Source organism: Argentina anserina, chromosome 6, assembly GCF_933775445.1.
Source record: "Argentina anserina chromosome 6, drPotAnse1.1, whole genome shotgun sequence".
Lineage (NCBI taxonomy): Eukaryota > Viridiplantae > Streptophyta > Magnoliopsida > Rosales > Rosaceae > Argentina > Argentina anserina.
This window is the reverse complement of record NC_065877.1, coordinates 28,309,943-28,327,977: the sequence shown is the minus strand read 5'-3', so window position 1 is coordinate 28,327,977 and position 18,035 is coordinate 28,309,943. Positions and strand designations below refer to the sequence as shown.

The window sequence follows — 18,035 nt, the reverse complement described above, 5'->3', positions numbered from 1 at the left end:
AGCTAGCTGAAACCTAGTTCTTTATACATGAAAAAGTTTCCCAGGTCCCAACCAGCCAGTACATGGCATGGAATGCTATTTTAGAAGTAGCTCATAGTGTTTCCCCTCGCAAATATATCACACAGCCAGAGAAGTATGATCATCATCTTCTCCTCCTTCACTTGAAACACTTGAGCGGTAGTCTCCATCACTTTCTCCCTCGTTCAACTCATCAATCTTGGCAACAACTTCATGCAGGTCCAGCCTTCTCTCCACATCCTCCTCACAGCAGCTCACTCCAATCTTCAACAGCTTTAGAAGTTCACCTTTGCTGTTACCGACATTCCCCATTTCTAGATCAAACACCTCACTAGTCTTCTTTTCCTTGATCATCCCGTTCACCCAGCTCCCCAAATCGGCTTTGCTGTCATAACTTTGCATTATGTAGTTCTCTGGGAACTTGCCTGTCAACACCTCCAAGATGATTATCCCGAAGCACCACACATCGGTCTTCTTTGTTATCCGGCGGTGCTGCGCGTATTCCGGTGACTTGTAGGCCATCATGAGGTGTTGCGCTTGATCCATGTTGATCACGGGGAGTAGAGCATAGTCATTCAGTAGGGGCTCCATGTTTTCGTCCAGAAGCACATTGGAGGATTTGAGATGGCCATGAGGTACAACCAAGCTTGGGAGTGTATTGTATAGGTATGCCAAGCCCCTTCCTATGCCTTTGATTATTCTCAAACGCGTTGGCCAGTCAAGTACAGGCTGATGCAGGTTGTGATTGCCTGAAAAACGAAAGTACAACACCGGGATGAGAGATCCATATAAAGCATTTCATCAAAGACCTTTGAATCACTTTAATTTTTCTAATAATATACATGTTAATCATATCTATATCAAAGCACATAACATAGTATATTAGAACAAGAAACCTACCATGAAGATGAGAAGCCAAGCTACTGTTCTCCACAAAGTCAGATACCAGAAGCTTCTCTTCCCTTCTATAATAATAGGCCACAAGTGGTAACAAGTTAGGGTGTGTCAATTTCCCAAGCCTTCTCATGTGATCATGGAACTCCTCTCTTCCCACGTTGTTCATTTGCTTATACCTCTTGACCACTACAGCATCAGTTAGTATCAAAGCCTTGTATGAAGCTCCGAAGTTCCCACTCCCCAAGATTTCAGCTGAGGCTCTAAGCAGATCATGCAAATCAAACCGCTCCCTGTCATCCCTCACAAATGACAATTTTCCTTGCTCACCACCCCTCCTTGCTGGATGGTTTATATTATTATTTTCCACTGACTTGGTATCGATCTGGCTTGCGGTTCCTGCCGTGTACTTGGAGGAATTATCCAACAACTCCGCCCGGTCTAATTCCGACTGTTGCTTTCTCTTCTTGACGAAGATCAGAATTACAGAAATAATGAGTAATATGAGCAGAACACTCACAATACCCAAGGCTATTTTCAATCCGAGTGATGACTTGCCGGAAGAAACGGCGGATGGAGCTGGAGATGGACCTGGCGGTAGAGAAGGAGCAGGAGCAGGAGGGAAGATACAAACTACTCCCGTAGTCCCACCACATAACCTATCGTTTCCTGCATTTCGATCAAATTCACTCAGATGTCAAGGTGCTAGTTACGCTGAATAATGATTACTTAGTATGGCTGCAAGTACTCGTCTTTAATTTTCTTGAGTGCTAGCTAGATACATGCATACATGTAGCAGATGTACGTAGTCACATAAGGAGAGTTATTTAGAATTCTATTAGAAAATATCACTCCAACTATGATAGTTTTTAGGATTATGAACAAATTGTCTGTCAATGTGATGACGTAATACAATTTTATATATATTTTAATGTAATTTTAGTTCAAATTTATATAAAATGACCACAAATATAGATTTGTCGGTGCATATATAGTTACATTTGAGTACATAATATCTTTATGGTTTGATGTCTCACTTATTAATGGTTGTTTTCCAATGTACGTCTATATGTATATTTACAACTGTGTGATATAAATGAAATCACTCTAACATCAAAGTTAATAATTTATCTATATGTATAGCAAGAAACCCTAGCCTCAAGCATGCATGAAATATTAATTAGTTACCTTCAAAAAATTTAGAGTCCAACGAGCTCAAGCTTTTTGGGATTTCTCCCTCTAAATCATTGTTAGAGAAATCCACAGTAGCTAACTGCGTGCTTTTGAAATCAGGGATTTCGCCGCTAAAATTGTTATCCTCAAGCTCCACCTCGTAAAGATTAGGCAATTCGGCCAGAGATGAAGGGATTTCGCCTGAGAAATCATTTCTTCCCAAATGCAGTCTCCTCAAGTAATTCAAACCGTCAAATGCCTCATCAGGAATCTCCCCCGAGAAGTTATTATCTGACAAAAACACTGACCTTAATTTCTTAATTAAACTAAGATTAGGCAATGGACCTTGGAATGAGTTGTTCCTGAAGCTTAGAGTCTTCAAATATGGCAACTTCGCGAGAGGTTCCACCTTTAGCGTTCCCTGTAACCCCATCTTTTCAAGTTTCACGCCCCTAACCTTCCCATCAAAGCAAAGCATACCAAGCCAAACCCCCTTGTCGCCATTGCATGGGTTCGGAGAAACACCCCAATCGGAAAGAACTACGGAACTTTTCCCCAAAGAATTCTTGAACTCTAACAGGGCGTCGGCGGTTGCGTCCGGCAAACCAAAAGGCAACATGTTCATAAACGAAAGCGCAGCTACAACGAGAGCAAGCAAGAATGATGGAGTTGGTGCGCGCATAAGCCTAGCCATAGCCATATGCGCGCCCATAACATGCAAAGATGTTTTGCACACACCAGTATTAGGGTTAATTTTCAGACTATACGTACCCTCAATTACATGAACTGATAATGATGCTGCCTTCTAGCTTATCGTTCACGTAAGGTGTGATGGGATTGTCGGATTGAAGAGGAGGAGGCGTGAGGGGTGGGGGTGGGGGTGGGCGTGAAGGGGCCAAATCCAAAGGAGAGGAGGAGGTGGTGAGAAAATGCTGAAGAAATTAGAAAGCCATGGTCCATGAAATTGACAATGTTTTTAGTGTGCATGAAGTTGACAGCGCAAATGGGTTGTTTTGTGTGTCGGATGGAAGTTGAGTTCCGGACAGGAGAGATCTAAGGCCTGCCTTTCAATTTCAAATTGTTGTTAGTTTTGCTATATTTTGTGAGCACTCATGCATGGTCTGGGTTGTGACATTGCCAATTTTAGTTTTTCATGACTAGGGCATGTTAATTTCCTTTGTCGAGCCAACTTGAGTATATATCATTTTAAATTTTTTCATGCTGGTTATTTACTGTTTTTGGAACAACATATTTTCCTTTTCTCGGTAGTTAGGGTTTTAGATACGTACAACTGTCTAAACAAAGATAAGTATATGTTATTTTGACACAAAAACTCGCATGCATCTGTACGTACGAGTTGTATAATAATTATAGCTAGCGATAATAAGGGTGCACCTATCATCTGCTCTAATATTTTTCATGTGTACAAAGATGTTTTCCCTTAATTTGTTATCTGCTCTAGTAGAGTAATTGAAAACAAAGAATTAAGATTAGTTAAGGAAAAAGAATGAGAGCGAAAATGCATGCCAAAGTACTGCAAAAGCATAACATTATGTAAATATTGGTTGTTTTTTAGTTTATTAGTGCCCTCATTTGGGTAATCTTATAATTATGGATTTATTATTTTTCCAATTTTCCATCTAGCTAGTGTTTCGTAAGAAAATTTTGTCTAACACTAAAATAATTTTGACATACAACAACAAAGCTTAGAAATCTAATGATGCATGTTCTAGTAATCTATTGAACAAAGAATTGCGAATTGAAGAAAATGACTTAAACGGGGAAAGCAAGGGCCTATCAGAGTTGTAAACCTGATGGCTATAGTAGTGATCAAGTTTGAAGTTAAAACAAATTAAATTGACCAGATCACAGGGAAATTAAGCCATAACAACTCGGACGACTTTTTGTAAAAACTCGGACCTAACTTTTTAGCTGCGCCCGTTTCTATGGAAATGAGTTTTAGCATATGGACCTAATAAATTAAATACATTACTACATTAGAGGTCTTAGTATATGGACCTACAAAACTAACCAATAATTTGACTGATCAATTTCGTAACCGGACTACTTGTTTAATTTAATCAGCCTAACTGGCCATGCATGTATACTGATATCACGAGAAACTTAAGTTTCATCCCGTAGTGTTCTTTTTCATTTGCTTGCCTAGACTTTTGTGGCGCTATAAAGTCAATATGCCGTACTAAGAACTTATGAACTGAACGCCGCCCAGCCAGCCTAGATCAGTAGCACGTTCCATGCTGCTGGTCAAGAACTACCTAATTATAGAAGTCTAATGGTAATCTACATTCCTTTCGAAAATTCGAAGCTACTATAGTTGTTTAGTTTTGAAGAGAGTACTCCAAAGTTGATACGTTTGTTGCAAAATTCTTACGTACCAATTATATTGAATCGGGTTTAGGGCTGATATCTTTTCAGCATGATATTGTCTCACTTACATTAATTTTGATGCATAGGAGAGAAAATCGTCTTTACCAATTTTTTTTTTCAAAAAAGGATTACACTGCTGTACTCCGCCCCACATAGAAAGAAAAATCCTACTCCTACCTGGAATAATTTTCGATATTATAGGGTTATTATCGAATTGAGTAATTATTTGACACTGTCACGTAGTGTATCTAACTAATTATATTATTCATAATGTAATAAATATGCACGTGGTAAAATAAAATATATATTTAAATATAAATAATTAATCAAAAACAAATAAAATAAAAAATATATATCAATAACATTAAAATACTATATAAGCAGTACATAAAATAATTTTTCCATGCCTATATATTAGAACCGACTTCTTTTATGGAAAAGCAGACAACTCTGTCTCTCTCTATTAGAACCGACTTCTTTTATTGAAAAGCAGAAAACTCTCTCTCTCTCTCTGCGTGTGTGATAGCCATGATGCAGAGAAAACTTATTGCTGCGTTAGTGAAGGTGATAATGGGGTTTCTGTCCGTAATTGTATTCCATGTCAATTATGCAGAGAGCTCATACCCGAGTCCAAGTACTCATGGCAGCAGTTCCCAGGACCCAGTCAGGCGCATGGCTTTGATGAAATCTTCATTGCTTACCCTTCGCACCGTAGCCGCCTCAGGTCCTCAAGGATCATCATCTTCATCATCACGTGTACTTCACGCGACTGAGTATGGTGCTGACCCGACCGGAATATCGGACAGCACCGAAGCACTCCAGCAAGCTATTTCTGATGTCTTCATATCTCCTATTGAAGGGGCACACTTGATGGAGGGTATCGCCGATCTCGGAGGCAGTCAGCTTCATCTTGATGGGGGGACGTACAAGATCAGCCGTCCGTTGCGTTTACCAGACACCACCGGTGCAGGAAACTTTATGGTGCATGGCGGATCCCTTCTAGCTTCAGACGATTTTCCGACCGATGGCTATCTGATCGAGTTATGGTCAAAGCCAAGCACTTCAATGTATGAGGACATTACGCTCAAGGACCTTATGTTGAACTCAAATTTTAGAGGTGGTGGTATTGCGGTTATTAATTCACTAAGGACTACCATAGACAATTGTTACATTTCACGATTCACTAGCAATGGCATACTGATCCAGGGTGGCCATGAAACATATGTTAGAAACTCCTTCATCGGCCAACACATCAACGTCGGAGGCGACCATGGTGAAAAGAACTTTACCGGCGTTGGAATTAACATCAACGGTAACGACAATTCCATCACCGATGTGGTCATATTCTCGGCTGAGATTGGCATATTGGTACAAGGACAAGCTAATATTTTCACCGGGGTACATTGTTACAACAAAGCCACTGGATGGGGTGGGATTGGAATTCATCTAAGGTCACCCGGGTTGACCCAAACCCGGATCTTGAATTGTTACTTTGATTTCACGGGCATTGTAGCCGAGGACCCCGTGCAACTCCATATATCCGGATCATTTTTCTTAGGCAATGCCTTTGTTATGATCAAATCCTTGAAGGGTGTTATCTCTGGGCTAACCATTGTTGACAATATGTTCTCAGGTGATTACACAGGTGTTCCAATAGTCCAGTTTGATCAATCAAATGGACAATATTTCACAACTATTGATCAAGTTGTGGTGGATCGAAACGTAGTACGTGGTATGATCCTTAAATCGACGGTGGCTAAGGGGTCAAAGTGGAGTAACGGGACAACATGGACAATTGATTTCTCTAAAGTCCTCCTCTTCCCTAACCTGATACAAAATGTGCAATACACATTGCAGGCAACTGCAGCATTTCCTTACCATATTCTACGGAATGTGAGTCACAATTGTGTTACAGTAGAATCAGACGTTCCCGTCTCAGCCACATTGCACGTATCAGTGGATCAAAGCATGCTTGGCTATGTATAATTGTCATCGGGTCTTTAAGAGCTAGCTAGATAGTCGTTAACACTAAAAGACGTTCTTTGTGAAATACGTACTGTATCATGTACGTATGCGTAAAATATAGCATAAACATACATTTTCCTTCTTATATTTCTTTGGTTTTCTGGTCTCGTTCCGTACTTCTCTTTCTTAGAAAATGTAGTAATTGAAGAATGTTCTAACGGTCTTATTATTGGACTTTGAAGCTTGGCCAACTTCGTGAAGAGTCAATAGTCTTAATTAATAGGAAGGCAAAATTTGAAGAACAGTACATCAATCTTAGTCAATTGAGAATTATAGTTACTTAATTTTTGAAACTATCATTTTAGTATATGAATTATTTGACTTAAGATACTAATGTGGATTGGTTAGATTTTCAATCATGGCAGATTGAGAGGTAAGGTTATGGAGAGAGAATCTATTTTGGCATATAATCGCAGAAATGAAGAAGATGTAAAGGAATGCTTTGGGGATGAAATATATTTATATACCCTTTATAAATTTGATAATGGCAAACTCTGTTTTTACTAAGTATTGACGACATATACTTAAGTTAGGTTGGATTCAAAAGCTTATGTACTAATGTGATAGTTTGGAAAGTTAAGTAACTATAATTAGTAGACTAGACTTGAAGTACCGTTTTTTAAATTTTATCTAATACGAAAAAACTTGGAAAACCAGCCCTAGCTGACCAAACCAATGAAATACTAACACCTCTCACTTTGACAAAATCAACTTCAAGTAATTAAATGGAAGGAGACGGAAGCTGTTAATGGCTAGGATGTAGGAACAACAAAGATCTATTGATTCAGGTTAGGCGGGAGAAAGGAGAAATTAGAAAGAAGATTGAATGGATTATCCCACCATCGCACTCGAACCATTTTGATGGCTGCGTTTGGGTAACATGCCGTGCTATCATTCCGTTCATCTTCGATAAAATCTTCTCCATTGGTTTGCAGTTTGCTTGGTGGATTTTTTCAACAGGTAATTAAATTGCTACCCAGAGGTTGAACATGTTTTCTACCAGGTATTCAGGTTCCAACTTGACTGTACCTCGAATTGGTGATAGAAAGCAAGCTGCTGCTTTCCGAGTTTTAAACCCAATTTGGGTCAAGTCTCTCAGTTAGATTGTCAAAGTGACATGCATGATTGCATGTGTCACTGGTTTATTGGTTTTGGTCAGCTGGCCCTGACCCTGTAATAACCCTAAATTGCAAATACATTAATTGAATCAATTTGAGTTCTATAAAGACATGATTTTCAGTTTAAATGATTTCGATTGTTTGCAAACGTTATGAGACGGAAACGGAAACGTTCCGAGAACGTTTAATAAGAAAACGTTACGTTTCCGATCAAATTTATCGACTTTTATTTCGTCGCTCGGTTGCGAAAACTTTCTTCACGAGAATTGTAGGACTCGTCGATACGAGTTCGTGAGTATGTGACACGTTCGAAACGGACACCGTACGTAAAAGTTATTAACGTCGGAAGTTAGTTTCCGATTTGGAAACTAGTATAAATAGAGCATTTATGAGATTAGGGTTTCCATAATTGGAAACCCCTCATTCGGCCCGCCTCCCTCTTTCTCTCTCTCTCTCTCTCTCTCTCCCCGACCTTCACTCTCTCTCCCCGATCTCCGGCCTCCACCTCTCCGTGGCCTGCACCGCCTGCCCAGAAAGCACCGCACGGCCCTCCTTGGTCGACCCCGAGGTCGACGCACTCAGGCATGCAGTACCGGAGCTCCACCAACGTCGCCTAGGTTCTGCGTTTCCGCCGACAGCATCGCGAGTTCTCCGGCGACGATTCGACGATCCAAGAGCTGGATTAAGGTGAGGGTTAGCCTAGGATGATTGTTGTGATGCTTTGTTGAGATTTTGGTGGTTGATTGATGCGTTTAGAGGGAGATCGGAGGATGAAGTTTTGGGGGAGATGCCGCCGCCTTAGGCGGCGCGTGTGGGCGAGTAGAGGGGGCTAGGCACGGTGTGAGGCCGTGGGAAGGCAGAGGGAAGGAAGAGGGTGGTTTTGGAGGCGGCGGTGGCGTGATACGCGCCGTGGTTAGCCTCGGCGCGTGGGCCCCACGCGCGGCCCGCCGGAGGTGGCGCGTGTGGCACACGCGCCGCCACGTGCGGCGGTGGGAACAGTTTTGACAGAAGGGTATTTTGGTAATTTACTGTGTACGGTAAATGTAAATGTAATTTTTATTTACTACGGTAAATGTAATTAAATTTTACCTTCGGTAAATGTAAATATAAATTAATTTCAGTAAATGTAAAAAGTAATTTTGTAAAAGGGTAATTTAGTAAATTTTATTTACTGAATTTGTATTTACATTTAAATCGTACATATACGTACAGAAATACGTATTAATATTTATACGTACAGAAATACGTATATAATATTTATACGTGCAGAAATACGTATTAATATTTATACGTATAGGAATACGTATATAATATTTATACGTACAGAAATATGTATTAAGTGCATATTTGTACAGTATCCAGGAATAGTAACAGTGAACAGTAATTTCGTAAAACCGAAAAATTGCTTAACAGTAACCGATTATTACTGTTTCGGCATTTAAAGGTTTACGAAACGATTCTAAATTCTTTTCTTATCTTTTCAAGGTGATCGTTAAATCAAGGAAAGGAATTATCATCGAGAATTGTGGAATTACGCTCGAGTCTATAAGGTGAGTAAAATCTCACTGAATTACGAATCTACCCTCGTGGTGATTCAACATTTTTGCAAGTGTGTTTATCAAATGAATTACAACATGTATATAATTTAGTGGACTACATATATACAGTATAATGGTAATAAGTACATATATATATATAGTTCATTAAATTACGTACTGTTATTAATTCATTAACAATAGTCATTTCGGTGACAGAAAATTGTGCATGAGTATGTGATTTAAATGGTACAATATGATGTGAGAATATTGTACGTAATTCTTCAGGTGTTTATGAAATATGACATGTATAGGATATAGTGGACTATGTATATATTGTATAAATGGTAAATAAATACGAATATATATAGTTTGTTATATAATATACTGTTATGATTTTTATTGTGGTGATATCGTGAAAGTTTTAAAACGTACAATATGATGAGTGATTATTGTATGTGATTTTAACATTGAGATTGTTAAAAATGTTGATTTGTCTTCGGACGTGATTTGGTACAATATGATGTGAGATTATTGTACGTGTTTGGCAAGTCGGAACCTAGCCTTTGGCCGGGCGAAAGTTACGATACAGTTAGAGCTCTAGTCTGTCTGCCTTAGTACTGCATCTGAGATAACGGGTGGTTATCTGCTCATGGGTACTCAGTTATTTTGGATGTTGGGTAGCGGGTGGCTATCCAATATCAGCGGTGTATTACGAGAGGGGTAACAGATGTGTACCAGCGTTCTTGGTACCCGTATTATAAATGCATTGGGTAACCAGAAGGGTTACTTAATTTCCTCATGAGCGTTTTATTTCATATTTCTTTGGGTCAACCAGATGGGCTGACTATTGACTCATGAGGGCATTTATATTTGTTGTTTTGTGATCTTTCGTATATATTGATATGCGAACTGTATTGTGATTTTACTCATACGAGCTATAAGCTTACCGGGTTTGTGTTTACAATCCCGGTGCACCAATTCGATGGTGTAGGGGATAATTCTGCAGGTGCTGATTAGTGAGGTTGAGTGACGACTACAGAGGCTCGAAGTCGTTCGTATCCTACTTGTGGTGAGGTTTTAGCGTGGATTTGTGTGTGAGAAGTTGTGTAATTTCATTTGTGAGTGATTTGTGAGGATTATTACATTTCCATTTTATGTATGGATTATAATTTGGGTTGTAATAATTGGTTGTCTGAGTTGTGTTGAGAACTCGGAATTGATCCGCTGTTACACTTTAATGATTTCGATTTATTTGAGATTATTTTGTGTTTAACGACTTTAGAATTTTGAATTTTTAAGCTCGAAATTTTAGGGTCGTTACAGACCCGGGCTGGTAGCTAGGTAAGTTCTTCCTAATTAATATGAGTCTAAGCATACATTTCCATGCCCTGCTCTATTTCTTGGCTATAGGTTAGATTCCGTTGTTAGAAATTAAGAAAAACAAAACTCCAGCTCAACTGATCGAATGAGCACAAATTAATTCAACTAGTTCGTAATGCATGAAGGTCTTTAGTAATCAAAAGGACGTACGTAATATGTAATGACTCTACTTAGCGTACGTACCATTCACTTGTGTCTAAAATTCCACGAGATGATAATCAAAACCCAATCTAGCTAGGTTATAACCTGGGTTTAGTCCAAGTTACGGGCTCTTTAATATAAGCCACCTCTGGTCGTATGTGGGCTTATGAACCATTGAAATATAGCTGGTTTGTTTTCGTGAACTATCTAGCTCACTGTTGGAAAATATACTTTTGCGATATGCTAATGTTGTTACCTGGAAGATGTGTGAGACACTGAGACCCATCTTCAATTTGATATAGCCCTTTCAACTTTTTAGCTTAGTGAATGGCTCCGAGCGACTACAAAAGTGGCCTTTTCCGGCCACTCTAACCTCGGCCATCTGCTCTCTTATCTGTTGAACAATGACGATGACTGTTATTCTTGTTGTATCTATATGAGCATTCTTATTGTTGAAGTCCAAGTAAAACCAAAATTTCTAGGAACAATGTGGAGAACACATGCAGTCCATCATAATTATTTGTAAGATATGAAGTGAATGGAGTTGAAGCAAATGAAGAAAGCAGTGGCAAGAAAAACTTAATATTATTCAAGCTTCGAGCCTCATCCAAGAAACATTTTTGTATACAATATATCTTCTGTATTTAGATGAATATATTATTCTTCCAGCACCGATTACAGAAGACATCAAACCCTACATATACATGAAAAAAAAAGTAAACAATGACCAAGAACTAAGTTTTATTGGTTCCCAGTTGTATTGCCAATCCATAAAAGATCCTCTCCTTTGATTCAAAATGCTCAATTCCTTTTGGTAGGCAATTGCACTAGAGTACGGTACTCTCCAAGAGCCCACAATGGGAAGATATTTCTGTATGCTGCATAGTGTAACATAGCATTCCTCATGAAAACTCCCATCAGTTCTTGTTGCGGGAAATCACCATCATCCAACTGACCATTCATCAACACCTTTGCGGCACGGTGGATAGGAGTTGGATCTCTCTCGGCTTGTCGACCGTGAATTAGACCCATCAATCCAAGGGCGGTTTGCACCAGATTTGTACTGTCCTGAGCTGTGTATTTCTGTACAAAACACAAACCAAAACGACAATGTCATCAGTTGTTTTTCAGGGAGATAAAGAAGAGTGAAAGTATCTTAAGATTTGTTGATAGTACTATGTGGTGAAGCAGACGAAGAATAGTACCTTGTTTGTGCATGAGGTGTAGTGCTCTCCCCAACCACCATCTTCCCTCTGTGAGTTGAGCAAGAAGTCGACACCTTTACGAACAGCCTCGCAGTTGTCATAAGTTCTTCCTGCCGCCTCTAGTCCTTTGATTGCAAACCATGTTCCATAAACAAAGCAGATACCCCAGTTTCCATACCATGAACCATCAGGGTATTGGATGCTTTCAATGTAGTCTGCTGCCCTTGTGATGAAGTTGTTAATCTCCTTCCTTCTGTGACCAGGGTACAACTTCCTAAACAAAACTAGGGCCTGAATGGAAGATGAAGTGCACTCGATGTATTCGTATTCAATGACAAGGTCCTCAAGAAATTCAACAGGGTTGAGCCACTGAAGAGAGAAAAGAAATGGAAATATATATGTTATGATACACACTTGAAGATCAAAACTTTGCAATGCTGGATGGTATAAAATAATTCGAAAGTTACCTCCAACCATTTAGGAGCTCCAGTTGGCTCCCAGGCTGATACACCACCATTTGGACTCTGTAGTGACATTATGACATTGACAGCATCATACATACACTCAGCTTCCATTGGCTCACCTACAACCTCTGGTGACATCATTGCAAACAGACAGCAGCACTGAAAGAAACATATTACAAGGTCAGCACCACTGTTATGATGCTCTTAACTTCATACTTGAGTTAAGTGCAAGAGTCTGGAATAAGTAAGCTCAATTACCCTCAATGCTTCTGCAGTGCAGTCTGACACTTGCCATCCATGGTCTCGATCAGAGAAAGTCCAGCATCCTTTCGAAATGTGACGGAAATGTGCCAAATAGTCTCCGGAGGTATTAATCCTCACCTATTATATTTTCAAAGAAGTTAAAATCTATAGGCCAACCGTACAAGATATAAGAAACTAATTTGTTTTAGGGCTTAAAATATGGTACCTGAGATCTCTTCAGGAAATCATGTGCCAGCTTAAGTGTAGGTGAAAATTCATTGTTGAGATTCCCACAAAGCAATGCTTGAATCACAAGAGCACAATCCCATGACTGACTACCAAAACTCTGCATCTTGATACCATCTTCACCGAGCCAAACATAATCAGTAACTCTAGGGAGATGCTTTTTGAAAGCTTCTCCACTAGGATCCTCAGCCCAACAAGCAAGCATCATCAATGGCTGTCAAAATCAAATGGCAATAGTCATTAGATCATTAGAATTGAGCCAGCTCCAGGACATATACACTGATGACGAGGTTTATCACATTCTACATACCTTTTCAACACATCCAATAGTAATGTAGCGACTGTTTTCATCTTCGTAATGAATTTGGTCAATGGTGAATTGAACAGCATTATCTCTGATCTTCTTAAAGGGCCACATTTTGAGAAGAGGCTCACAGACATTGTAAAGACTATCCCACATAAATCGTTGTACTCTTCCATGGGGATAATAGTTATCTTCCTGCATTAGTTAAAACATAGTATACTACAGTCAGTTTGTGAATGTGAATATAGTCCCATGATGGTATGAGATCAGCATTCAGCAACAAAATGATGAACTCACCTTTGCACAATGATGGCGCACTTGACTCCAATTGATTTGATCGTAAGGCTCATTGTAGATTTCTTGTCTCAATTGCTCAACAAGAGGAGTGATTGGGCCAACAAATCGTGTTGCATAGAAGTAAGACATGGGTAGGTAAGTCAACCTACAGTAGCAAAACATTTTTGCTGCACATATGAAGTAATTTTAGTTAGAACTAGAGAGTTACTAAACAATGGAACTACAAATGATCTGAGAGCAAGTAAAATTGTGCTTACATGGATGAAATGGAAGCAGAGTAGGGTAGCTCCAAAACTCTGGAGGCATTGGGTTGCTTCCTTCCCAATCATAAACACCAAGTATCTGTAACACAGCAAGTAAACTCAGCCATTTGTACAATGCGACATTATCATAAAGTTCATAACAAAAATTCAGCATATAAATGTAGAAGTTTATAAGTATTTCATACCGCCATCCAGGTCTTTCCCCATGAAGCAGAATATTGTGCACCGCCACGGTCAAGAATCCATTTCCGGGCCCTTGCACAGGCATTGTCACGACCACCCTCAGGGCCTTCTCCGAGAATACGCATCATACAGTAGTTGAGACATGTAGTGAACATCATACTAGGCCCTGCAATGTGCAATCCCCAGCCACCATCTTCATTCTGATGGTTGTATGTGTACCGCAAGATTTCCTTCTTGTGCTCAGCCGAGAAAACAACATTGAGATATCCTGGTATGTACACACTCATGACCTGCATATGAAGAAAATGTACATCAATTAGTCATCTGTAAAATGCATTTTCACCAGGGACCCAAATTTTACTGTCATCAACTCATTTGATTACTGTAAAAATAATTTATTGGCTGGCAACTTACCAAGGGAGGAAAGTAGAAGTTTGGGCCAGCATTCTCAGCAGGCCAGTGGCCATGGGGTGACTGCAAGGCATTCCAGAAGGTAGCAGCCCTCTTGTATGCAGCTGTGGCCTGATCAAATGTGATTTCCTCACCTTCCCCAATTCTCACTGGAGGGATTTCTTGCTTGAAGTTTCTCTCTCTCAGCATCTGCAATTAGGCAAACAAAATTAAATATTAGAACTTCTAAAAAAGTCACACTCAAAAACTAGAAGAGGTGGCACATATCTCTATCAATGTATCGCATCACCACCTAGTCCATTTTAATTTGCTAACAGTTAGATTATGATATCTTATCTCCCAAGTTTTAATGGACATTTTGTATTTCATTCTCTATAAAAAAAAAGACAAATGCTGCCCACCCAGCAACCTCATACTTTGGCCTGGGACCTTAAACCCCCCAACTCTGTCCTCCTCTGTGTTTGAACTTGTTCTTTTCAAAAATTAATTCAGAAGGTAACTTTTCGGTATTTTCTTAAACCAAAATTATGAATTGAAGTCTCCATGACTCCATCAAAACTTTGGAACTTGGTGTTGGTGGGTATAGAAATAATCAAATAGACCTAGATGATCATTAGGCACTAATGTTTAATCAGGTTGGACTAATTAAACTGAATGTTAGGTAGCATGATCATATGTATTTTCTAATTCAGGAATTGTTAAAACTAGGCACACAACTAGAACGGGCCAACTTTGTTTGACTAATTAAAACGAGGAGGAAATGAAAATTCTAAAGATAAGAGACGTGCCGATGGAAACGTGCCAACTAGGCACACAACTAGACTTCCCCTAGTTCACAAAAGCTGACCAGTCAGATAAATTGAAAAAAAAAACAATTTTTTTTGGTACAATATTTTGTCACATGTTTGACCTAACTTAGAGGGGGAATAAACGTCACTAAACGTACTAAGTAATTAACACGAATTCATTTAGGAGTATAGGACAAAAGAAAGGATCTGGGTTAGAATTTTGTGCTTAATTTATTTTCATTGATAGCTATTCCAGGTTGTGCAGTTAGTTAATAATTCACCATGTTTAGCTGAACTGCTGAACACAATCTTCCTTGTTGTCTGCGAAAACATATGACATAATCTTCTTGATATCTATATTTAATCTCTGAAATGTGTAGCATTAGTAATTTGGTCTGTTATTTAAATTTTGCATTAGTTGAGAAATAATTTTTATATTTTGTAGTGAGAAAAAACATGGCTGATCGGAATTAGTACCTGAAAACGCCAGAGGAGGTCACTGCTGGGAGCAACCTTGTAGCGATTTTGGTAGAAATTCTCACGAGCGGCCTCAACCTCGGCGCGCTCTTCCGGTGTGCCTGCATCAGGGTCGAATTCCCATGTCTGCCTTCCATGGAAGTTGTTTGTGCTGAAGAGCAAAGGGTCATTGGCACCCTCTCCGAACTTAATCCTCCACATCTTCTTTTCTTAGTAGTTCGACAAAAAAAAACCTTCAATATACTGCATATATATGAAATGAAATGTAATGAAATTAGTACGCTAGTTCAGAAACTTTGAACAACCTTAAGCACACGTATAAGTGATCACTAGTCACTACGTATATACAAATATATATCCACCCGTTCTTCACATATATGTTTCCAACCACCCAAATGAGCTCCCTCATAAGCTAATTGCAAACTCAGATGGGGTTCAAGTACTAGATCAAAGCTCTTCAATTCTATCCAGACTCTCTTTGTAATGACCATAAATATAACTGAGCTGCTGGAGATCAGAGATGGGTAGTAGTGAAAAGCTGTGTGAATATAATATAAGGTGGCTGCTGAGGACTTACCGGCCGATCTGATTTCTGAACCGGTCACTGATGATGGAGTCGGAGACGAAAGTACTGAAGGGAAGAGAGGAGTTGTTGGTTTGGCAGAGATGGAGAGAATGCGAATTGTGATGTTTGAGATGCACGGGATGCTCACACTATATAGATAGGAAGGTTGGAGAGGACAATAAATTATAGTTCACCGTGTTCATATTTTATTCTGTGTCGAGTGAGTTTTTTTTTTGTCAAGATGTCGAGTGAGTTAGTGTGCGTGTTTTTTGTGCGCAACAAGGAGAGCATTATTGACCCCATAAATAAAAGTGGGAGGAAACAAAATTTAGAAATAGGTGAAAGGAAATAATTTCATGGTCAACTTTGGTGTTTTCTCCAGCCAAGATCGTCGATATGTTGTTTTTCAACAATTTAAATTTCTTTTTTTGGGTTAAATTCTGCGTGTAGATAAATATTTTAGATTTTAGCAAAAACAGGTGTTTCACATATATGGTTAACGGATTTGCATGTCCAAAACCGGTTTTAAAATTTTCGAAACCCTAAGCTAAAAGAGTAATAGTGTATGTTTTCACCAAAAAATACATGGTGAACAGCGAATAACACTAATTATCTAAGAAGTTGCCAAATTTAGAGGCATTGTGCCACATTTTGGCTCTACTTTATTGTTGTCTCCCAAACTTCCATAAGATGGAATGTAAATATCGGCTCACCATATCACAAAAAATCATCATAATTAAAATAGAATTGTGTTCCATCATTTTTTCCATTTCTTTTATGTGTTTTTTATATTGCACTAGACTTGTACTCGTGCAATGTGCATGTTAATTTATTAGTTATTGTGTAATGATGAAAAAAAATTATATTTGTGGTTACATCTATTTTGATTTTTATAACACATAATCATTTGTGCAATTGAGTCTTATAAAGAGAGTATTATACCCGAAATATATTTTGGTGATTTTGGAGAGTGCTGGCTTTATAATAGTAGTATAGATATAGATTTTTTTTAAATGACTCGAGTAGGAAAAAATTATAATGTCTACTCATTGGGGTAGAGCTAAGTAAAAGTTGATGGAGGCTGGTCAGAGCTCAAAGAATCAGCTCGTGGCCAGCCTCGTCAATGAACTTTGTTTCTTTATGTTCAATACGGCTACTTCATTTTATCTTTTAAGTTGTAACATGCATGGTTTTACTTTTTTATATCACAACCATTTCTTTTTGAAAAAAAATATTTTTTATTTAGTAAAGATTGAAATGTTACGACGAGTGTTTTATGATTTGAACTCTCCTTGAAGTCCCATAAGAGACTATACCGACCAATAGATCAAACTTTGCCGGATGTATTCATTTGGTATGTCATGCTCACAGCTCACTCATTCAAAGCAAGGATGTTCAATTATGAACTAACGCACACTAGTTTACTAAAACCAATTTTATCACTGCCCTTTGCACTAGTAATATATTACTAGCTATACAGAACAACAAGTTTGACTACTGCTCTTATATCTGTTTTTCCAGTGAGAAAATGTTGACTGCGTAGTGATGGATCAATATATGTATTTGTTGAAGCTGGTCTTCCAATCATACCAACAGCACTCCATCTCCTACCAACAGTGGTAGCATTGGCGGGCTTGACTTTTCCACGCCAGTGCTCTACCCATTCCCTCTTTTCATTTTATATAAATATGCAAATCCTCATTACCAGGAATAATATAAAGATCGTATTTTAAATATAGATTTTGTCTAAACCCAGTAATACATATAAACTAATTATCGCATTGACACTTTCCTGGAAACCAGCAAATGACACCCCCAAAATTTAACACTAATTAGTTTCTGATATATGTACGTACACTCCATAATCTAACGAGGGGCAATGATAATAGATTACAATTACAACATGATCCATTC

General features: G+C 38.8%; 3 protein-coding genes across 3 annotated transcripts; 1 reads left to right on the top strand and 2 right to left on the bottom strand.

Annotated features, from left to right (window-relative positions):
• Window positions 1-117: 117 nt before the first annotated feature.
• LOC126800058 (pollen receptor-like kinase 4) lies at window positions 118-2,797 on the bottom strand. The gene is made up of 3 exons (XM_050527341.1): window positions 2,101-2,797; window positions 919-1,581; window positions 118-767 (listed from the first exon to the last, which is right to left on the bottom strand). The coding sequence occupies exons 1-3, from the start codon at window positions 2,795-2,797 to the stop codon at window positions 118-120; spliced, it is 2,010 nt and encodes a 669-aa protein (XP_050383298.1).
• Window positions 2,798-5,001: 2,204 nt separating this feature from the next.
• LOC126800917 (polygalacturonase QRT3-like) lies at window positions 5,002-6,459 on the top strand. The gene has a single exon (XM_050528343.1). The coding sequence runs from the start codon at window positions 5,002-5,004 to the stop codon at window positions 6,457-6,459; it is 1,458 nt and encodes a 485-aa protein (XP_050384300.1).
• Window positions 6,460-11,241: 4,782 nt separating this feature from the next.
• LOC126800916 (beta-amyrin synthase-like) lies at window positions 11,242-16,258 on the bottom strand. The gene is made up of 12 exons (XM_050528342.1): window positions 16,134-16,258; window positions 15,557-15,799; window positions 14,295-14,480; window positions 13,883-14,170; window positions 13,692-13,776; window positions 13,435-13,601; window positions 13,144-13,332; window positions 12,814-13,047; window positions 12,603-12,725; window positions 12,348-12,503; window positions 11,881-12,249; window positions 11,242-11,758 (listed from the first exon to the last, which is right to left on the bottom strand). Exons 2-12 carry the CDS (start codon window positions 15,755-15,757, stop codon window positions 11,477-11,479), a joined length of 2,280 nt encoding a protein of 759 aa, XP_050384299.1. The 5' UTR covers window positions 15,758-15,799; window positions 16,134-16,258; the 3' UTR covers window positions 11,242-11,476.
• Window positions 16,259-18,035: the final 1,777 nt, after the last annotated feature.